At 33.6% G+C, this 8,465-nt stretch overlaps 1 protein-coding gene across 1 annotated transcript; it reads left to right on the top strand.

Annotated features, from left to right (window-relative positions):
• Positions 1 to 90: 90 nt before the first annotated feature.
• Positions 91 to 753, top strand: cldn26 (claudin 26). Its single transcript, XM_073839479.1, has one exon. It carries the CDS (start codon positions 91 to 93, stop codon positions 751 to 753), a length of 663 nt encoding a protein of 220 aa, XP_073695580.1.
• The last annotated feature ends 7,712 nt before the right edge of the window (positions 754 to 8,465 follow it).

Consider the following 8,465-nt stretch of genomic DNA (forward strand, 5'->3'; position numbering starts at 1 on the left):
TTAAAGCAAAGGAGGAGCCAGTTCAGACTAGAGGAGATGTACGAGTCAGTCAGTTTCAGATGGACTGACAGACAAAGCCAGAGTGTTAACATGGTGCTGTTCACCACTAAGTTTGTCCAGAGAGCTTCGCTCTTTGTGTCCTTCGGAGGTTTAGTCACAACCTTTATAACCACCTTCCTGCCACTATGGAAGACGATGAACTCGGATCTGAATGAGATGGAGAACTGGTATGAGGGACTCTGGCACATGTGTATCTACACGGAGGAAGTTGGCATTCACTGCAAAGCCTTTGAGTCTTTTTTAGCCCTTCCACTAGACACTTTAGCTTCTCGGGTTCTCATGTGCATTTCCATCGCGACGGGATTCCTCGGTGTGGCGGCTACTTTTTTCGGACTCCAAGGTGTTGACATTGGCGCCGGGCGGGAGAGCATGAAGAGGATGCTTCTCATCCTCGGTGGAGTGTTTATCCTCGTCTCGGGGATCACAACCCTCGCACCTGTTTCGCTAATGGCGTACATAATGGTAGTAAAGTTCTGGGATGAGAATCTTCCCGATGTGATGCCCAGATGGGAGTATGGAGAGGCCATGTTTTCTGCATGGTTTGCCGGACTTCTTTTAGTTGTTGGAGGGGCTTTTGTATTTGTTGCCGTCTGCATGGGCGATCACGAAGCAAAGCTGCAAAGCAAAATCCTCGCTCGGAATCCAGAGCAACGCCCGAGAACTCAGCATTATCGAAAAACGGAAATCATATAGCTTAGATTTCATCTTAATGCTGGAAATATTCAAGAAGAATTTGTTTTAATCATAATTGTGCTTGCAATCAGAGGAGTTACTTGCATGGTGATTTTTCATATTTATTCACCCCCTCAAGAGTTAAATTACTTTTAGTAATGCATCAGTTCTTTAACATAAGAATCAATCTCTGCAGACTTGAGAGATTTGTGAGCTGTCATCCTAAAGAACACTAACTCTCAAAATTGTTTTGTAAGGGTTGTACGGGATGGCAGCTGATTTATTTGCACCGTTGATGCATTGCACCGAAAACTCAATTAAAGTTACGCATGAGTTGGAAGCATTTGAAGCTTTCAGGTGACTTTCAAAGCCCTCTTTGGAAAATTATTCAGTGGCCTATTGGTATTTTTACATACTGATAGATTTTAAAACATTTAAACCAGCAGAAACCAGTATATTAAAAATATCTATTTTATTTTGTTTAATTTTATTATTTCTTTTCATTTGTTTGTGCATTATTTGCCCCTTTTTAAATCAACAGTATGTTTTATCAAGGTAGCATTGCCAATGATGGTGCAATGCAAGTTTTGTAAATTGAAAATATTGTAATGTGTCTGAATAAATTTGCAATTATTTTTGGGAACTGTATTCTGTGCCTAATCAGAAATGTTGTATAACCTACAATTCATATTAACTGAAAACATTTTAAAGATTTGATCTTAGAGAGACAATTATGTATTCAGATACCTTCAACATTTCTCACATTATCACAGTTTAGTCACTATAGTTTAGAAATTGTAATCAGATATGACAAGACCTCAGAGGTAAACTGTGTCAAAACGAATTCATCTTGATAATGTCAGATAACTTTGATAGAAAGGTATGTAATGGATTACAATCAACTAAAAATTCAGACAACTGTTAGTATGACAATATTTACACAACTATCAATGCTTTGTTGACCAATTACCAGGCAATGATTAATTTTGTTCAGTCTCTGGTGTAAAAAGGTTGCATTAGTAATTAAAGAATAAACACTCAAGCAAAACATGGTCAGGTCAAAGTGTCTGGATAATTTTTGATCCCAAATTTTTTTACCAGTTTTACTAGTAATCCACTGTATGATGCATTTGGGGGTATCATCAATTTGCTATCCTCACTTACATAAATCAACTATAGTGTCCTGCACCCATCAAAAATTATATCTAGTGTCTGAACAATTTTTGGTTTGACTGTAATTTTGTCATTCCATCTACTTATAAGTTCTGTTATGTTTCACAGAAAAAAAGAAAGACTTAAGTTACAGAGCAACTCTAGGATGAGTATTTCTATAAGCACAATGAACTTGCCTATGCTTATGGTAAATTATTGTTAAATCAAGCCAAGTGTTTTAGAACTTGATGGATGAATGAGCATCAACTAAATAAAAGTGTGTGGTTTGATCAGACCAAACTCCAAACGCTTCTATTGTGTAGTGTTTTTTGGGATGGCAAACATTGTGTAACATCCCTAATGGATATTTTGGCATTGGTTAGAACAATACTAAAACAAGCATAAAGGAAATGAAAGAAGACAGATAGGGAGAGACAGAATCTAGAAAACAATGAATTCCTTTTTCTTGTCTAGGACAGGCATGCTACCTTTTAGCGCTCGGCTAATCTTGAGTGAAAGCCATCTAGCGTAGAGTTCAGATAAGAGTTTCCTGTTAAACACACAGGTCAACGGGTACAAATAGAGAGAGGGCGTGTCTTTGGCCTACAGTTAGTGAGAATACGTCACCATACATATGCTATATATGATGTTTAGCTTGCTAATAGCTGATACCATCCCATGCTAATATCTAAGAAAGCACATGCTGGAGTAGTAAAGCTGATATGAGATCATAAATGTAAACAATAAAACCAGACAATGCCCTCTTTCCCTGCTGAAAAAAACTGCATATGCTGGTTAGGTATGTTTTGGTGCTGGGATGCTGGTTTTAGCTGGTTTATGCTGGTCCTTTGCTGGTTTATGCTGGTCCTTTGCTGGTTTATGCTGGTCTTTTGCTGGTTTATGCTGGTCCTTGACCAGCAACATGACCAGCAAACCAGCTAAAACCAGCATCCCATCACCAAAACATACCTAACCAGAATATGCTGTTTTTTTCAGCAGGGTTATGTTTTGTATGCTCCTTTTTTGATAACTTTGTGTTTCCTTTTTTTTTAAATAAAAAATACCACATAGCTGTTGCATAGAAGTAGGGATTTAGTCTTTAAAATCATTTATTATATATTTTTTGTCTATATATGTTCAAAAGTTAATGCCGCGTTCCAGGCAACCCGTTACTCGTGTTTTTCCAACCTTCTACCCGTGAAAGTGCACCCGAACGGCAGTCAAACCCCTGACTTCCCACTCGTGAACTCGTACTAGATCGATGTACTCCCAGTTCCGAGTTCTGACGTGACATAGCCCGCGAAACCACTATGTCAGCACCTACGGGTGCGGTGTTTATGCAAGCGGTACACAGTGAAAAAATAGACTTTAGGACAATATAACATTGCAAACAAATTAATAATAATGTAATAATAATAAATGCGCTCAGGCAGTTTGGGGTGACTTGCCTGGAAAGTCGTGAGTCGTGATTTGAAGTTGTGAGCTTCAAATCTTTACGAGCTTAAAAACATGCCTGAAACGCAGCATTAGTAACATTTAAAAAGTTAAGTAATAAAAGAGTTAAGTGCCATTTTTTGAAACACTTTGAGCAATAATGCTTTATGATGTTACATAAGATTTCTGTTTCTAATAAGAAATGTTTCTTGAGCACAAAATTTGCATCAGGAATAAGTTACATTTTTAAACATTTAAATAGAAAACAGTTATTTTGTAATAGCTGTTAGTAAAATTCCAGTTATATTTGAAATAATATTTTATAAAATTACCTTTTTATCAAATAAATGCAGCCATGGTGAGCATGTGTATGGAAGCCTGTTTTCACCACTGAATAAAAAAATTAGACTTTTTAGCTCACAATTAAAAAGTCAGAATTGCTAGATAAAAACTCAAATTCTGAGAAATAAAGTCAGAATTGCATATGATTTTTTTTTTCCTCAGAATTGCGAGTTGTCAGAATTGTGAGATATAAACTTGCAATTCTTTTTTTCTTGCAAATGCAAGTTTACATCTCGCTTACATTCGCAGAATTACATAATACAAACTCGCAATTCTGACTTTTTTCTCACAATTTTGAGTTAAAAATTGTCAGTTAAAAAGCCGGGATCAGAAGATATAAACACAAATTCTTAGAAATGAAGTCAGAATTGATATATACACTGCTTGTCACAGTTCTGTCTGTCTTGTCATTGGTTTTTCCCATTTGTCTTCCCCCTGTCATTTTGTTATCATTTGGTTTAGTCCTCGTTTGTGTAATCACCGTCACCTGTGTTTGATTTATCAGTCATCTATGTCACCTGTGTCTTATGATTAGTCTGTCCTTAAAAGTCTGTCTTTGATTTCAGTTCCCTGTCGGTCCTTTTGTGTATTAGATGTGTGTGTATGTTCCTGCCTTGTTCCAGCCTTGTGCCACTCGGAGATTTATATTAAATATATTGTACTTTGTAAATATTGTCTATCGTCTCGTCTAATCCTGCACGCACCCCTGATACTGCTATTCAAAAGTTTGGGATCAGTAAGACGTGTAATGTTTTTTTTTAAAGAAGTCTCTTATGCTCATCTAGATAAAAAATACAGAAAAAACTATAATACTGCAAAGTGTTAATACAATATAAAATAATGATTTCAATTTTAATATACATACTTTTTTTTATGTAAAGCTGAATTTTCATTAGCCATTACTGTCTAGGAATCATTCTAATATACTGATTTATTATTATAATTATCTATGTTGACAACAGTTGTGCTACTTAAAAATGTTTTTGAACCTGTGATACTTTTTTCAGGATTCTTTGATGAATAAAAAGTTAAAAAGAACAGCATTTATTCAAAATAGAATAGTCTTTGCTATTACTTTTTTATCATCCTTGCTGAATAAAAGTAATTTCTTTTAAGAATACAAATGTACTAACCCTAAATTTTGAACAGTAGTGTATATTGTTAGAAAAATTTTGATTTCTATTTTAAATAAATGCTGTTCTTTTTAACTTTTTAATCATCAAAGAATCCTAAAAAAACAAGTATCACAAGTTTAAAAAAAATATCAGGCAACACAACTGTTTCTGGCACTGATAATAAATTAGCATATTAGTATGATTTCTGAAGGATCATGTTTGACGCTGAATACTGGAGTAATGATGCTGAAAAATTCAGCTTTGATCACAGAAATAAAAAAAAAATATTTTTTTATTCTGTATTAAAATAGATTGTTATTTTACATCGTAATAATATTTCACAATATTACATTATTTCTGTATTTTTTATCAAATAAATGCAACATTTATGAGCACAAGGAACTTTTTTAAAATACCTTAAAAATTTTACTGATTCCAAACTTTTGAATGGCAGTGTATATGACATTTTTCTCAGAACTGCATAATATAAACTCACAATTGTGACATTTTTCTCAGAATTTTAGAATTTTTGTTCTCAGAACTGAAATACAAATTCACAATTCTGATTCTAATTTATATCTCACAATTGAGAAAGTCAGAATTGTGGGTAATTGAGTCAGAATTGTGAGATGCAATTCTGAGAAATGAAGTCAAACCTGCAGTTCTGACAATTAAAAAAAATTGCATGATATAAACACAATTCAGATTTTTTTTCTCAGAATTGCGGGTAATTAAGTCAAAAGTGTAAGATATAAATTATAGCAATTCTGAGAACATATCAGTCTTTTTTCCTCTCAGACTTAGACTTTATTACATGCAACTGTGAGGATTTCACAATTCTGAGAAAAAAAGTCACAATTACCTATTTTATTTTTTTATTCAGTGGAAGAAATAAGCTTCCGTAGGCATGAGACTTATTTAAAAAATATAAACAAATATTAATGACCCCAATTTTTGGAAGTGTGCAATATATTATCTATTTTAACTGCTATATTGTATTAAGATAATAATATCCAATCTAATGTATTATAACTGATATATTTAAAATTTTATTGTACTTGTGGTTCACAAACTCTGGAATATTTCTCCCATATTCACATTTTTAATTAAACATTCTAATGATTTATTATCACTATCCTACCAGGAACTAACCTGATTAGTAAGTAACTGTGTCCTTGAAAATCTAATGCTATTGATTCTTTCCACAGGGGTTAAAACCAGCAGCTCTGCAGGAAGAACACATTAACATTCATAACATAGAATGGGGCTAATTCATTATTCATCAGATCTGTGATCTTCTATATAATATGCTGTGACCTGTATGGCTCTTTGCACTGGAACAGGCCATGCCTGGTGAGGGGAATGAGTACCTTATGAAATGATTTAACATGTTTGTCCTTTTATCCTTGAGGTGATGTTTCCTCAGCTCTTCACCTCTAATCTCTGTTGACTTTCCTCCATTGCCAGCAGAGGGCCTCATAAATAGATGTTCTATCAGGATCTTTGATCCCTGATGGAGGAAAGTTTGATTGTACTTGCTGGCAGACGATGCAGAGAAGTCAGAAAGCTGCAGTAAAAACAAACTGCTGGTGCAATTCTTAATGCATTGGTTGTTATTTACTGCCGACTTAATGCATTGTGACAAACAGCATACTGTATTTTTGTGGATATCTAAAAGTGTTTATCTAACTGGCAAGCATAACTTTCATCAGTAAATCATCATTTCAGGTTTAGTCACAGCCTTTCCTGAAGTAAAGCGCATCCTGTTCCCTGACCGACAGCATATATAATGAATATGAAATCAGAGAGTTCCTCTTTGTGATGAGCACACAGTTTTCTGATTGGTTTTATTGCGCTGAAAATAAAACTGAAATAAATCACTGACTGGTTGCCGATCATGTTATTGGCGTAAAAACTATGTAAGCTCATTTTTGCCACTGAACAGCAACAAAAAGGTAATTCTAGTTTTTATCTCACAATTCTGACTTTTTTTTTCTTACAGTTGTGAGTTTACATCTCGCAATTCTGACTTTTTTTCTCTGAATTGGGTAATGCCAACTTACAATTTGGACTTTTTATAATTAAGTCAGAATTGCGAGATAATAACTTACAATTGTCAAGATTAGCGGGATATGAAAGTCAGATTAGCAGGATATAAACCCGCAATTGCAAGAAATAAAGTCAGAATTGCTTCTTACAAATGTGGGTTTATATCTCACAATTCTGACTTTTTTCTCGTGATTCTTACTTTTTTCTCAGAACTGTGATATAAACCCGCAATTTAGAGAAATACAGTCAGAATTGCTTCTTACAGATGTAGTTTGTATCTCACAATTCTGACTTTTTTCTCATGATTCAGATTTTTTTTTTAGAATTGTGATATAAACCTGCAATTGCGAGAAATAAAGTCAGAACTGCTTCTTACAAATGTGGGTTTATATCTCTGTATATAACTCTGGCTTTGTCTTAAAAGTCTGAGTTTGTATCTCGCAATTCTGATTTTTTTCTCGTGATTCTGACTTTTTTTTCTCAGAATTGTGATATAAACCCGCAATTTCGAGAAATACAGTCAGAATTGCTTCTTACAGATGTAGTTTGTATCTTGCAATTCTTACTTTTTTCTTGCATTTCTGAGTTTATATCTTGCAATTCTATTTTTCTCAGAATTGTGAGATATAAATCTGCAATTGTGAGAAATAAAATCAGAATGGCTTCTTACAAAAGCAAAATCGCAATTCTTACTTAATAACTCGCAACTGCGAGTAATAAAAGAATCGCAAGATACAAACTCGCATTTAAAAGAAACAATTCTGAATTTCTTTAGTTTATATCTTGCAATTCTGACTTAATTTCTCAGAATTGTGAGGACATTTCTTACTTCTGAAAAAAAGTCAGAATTGTGAGTTTTCATTACTTTTATAAAAAAGAATTGTGAGTTTGTATTATGCAGTTCAGAGAAAAAAGTCAGAATCACGAGATGTAAACTCGCAATTGCAAAAAAAGGTCTGAATTTTGAGATAAAGAGTCGCAACCAACTTTTTAAATGTTTTATTTAGTGGCAGAAATTGGCTTTAATAAATAAACGGTTAGTTTTTAGTTTTATTTTGCCCGATCTCTAAAACAGAATTGCACACAAACTGCATTGCAATCATTTCCCAAAATGTAATTTGTTTGGAAATATTATGAAGTCTGTAAATGGCCATTAACAGAGGATGCAAAAAGGAGAAAATGTAACATAATTTTACAATTTAAAGCCAAACCATTTTTTTTTGCTTTAAATCTTGAAATTATACAATCTGTTTCAAATCAGAAACTACTGTTAATGCTACATGTGTGCAGCATATTTGTTTGAATTGTGATTAAATTCAAATGGCTACAGATATTTTAGTTAAAGTCCAGTTTGCCTGAGATTAATAAACAACTAATAAGTTTGCTGTAAAATAATTAACAATCAGTATCAGAATTTCACAATCAGAATTGAAATTGGAATCGGCCATAAAAAAAAAGTGCACACTATTTTTAGTGCGTTGCTATGCAGTAGCAATGAGTTTTTAAATAGTTTTAGTTGTTGCTATGTAGTTGCTCTAGCTTGTTGCACAATATGAGAATGAAAAGATGAATTCAGATTCTTTAATTCAGATGAAAATCAATTACAAAATTGTAGCACACCTATTTCCAACAACTAATTTT

The sequence above is a fragment of the Garra rufa genome, chromosome 5, assembly GCF_049309525.1.
Source record: "Garra rufa chromosome 5, GarRuf1.0, whole genome shotgun sequence".
NCBI lineage: Eukaryota > Metazoa > Chordata > Actinopteri > Cypriniformes > Cyprinidae > Garra > Garra rufa.

Coding starts and splice junctions, on each gene's coding strand:
- cldn26 (XM_073839479.1), top strand. CDS start 91: ATGGTGCTGTTCACCACTAAGTTTGTCCAGAGAGCTTCGCTCTTTGTG.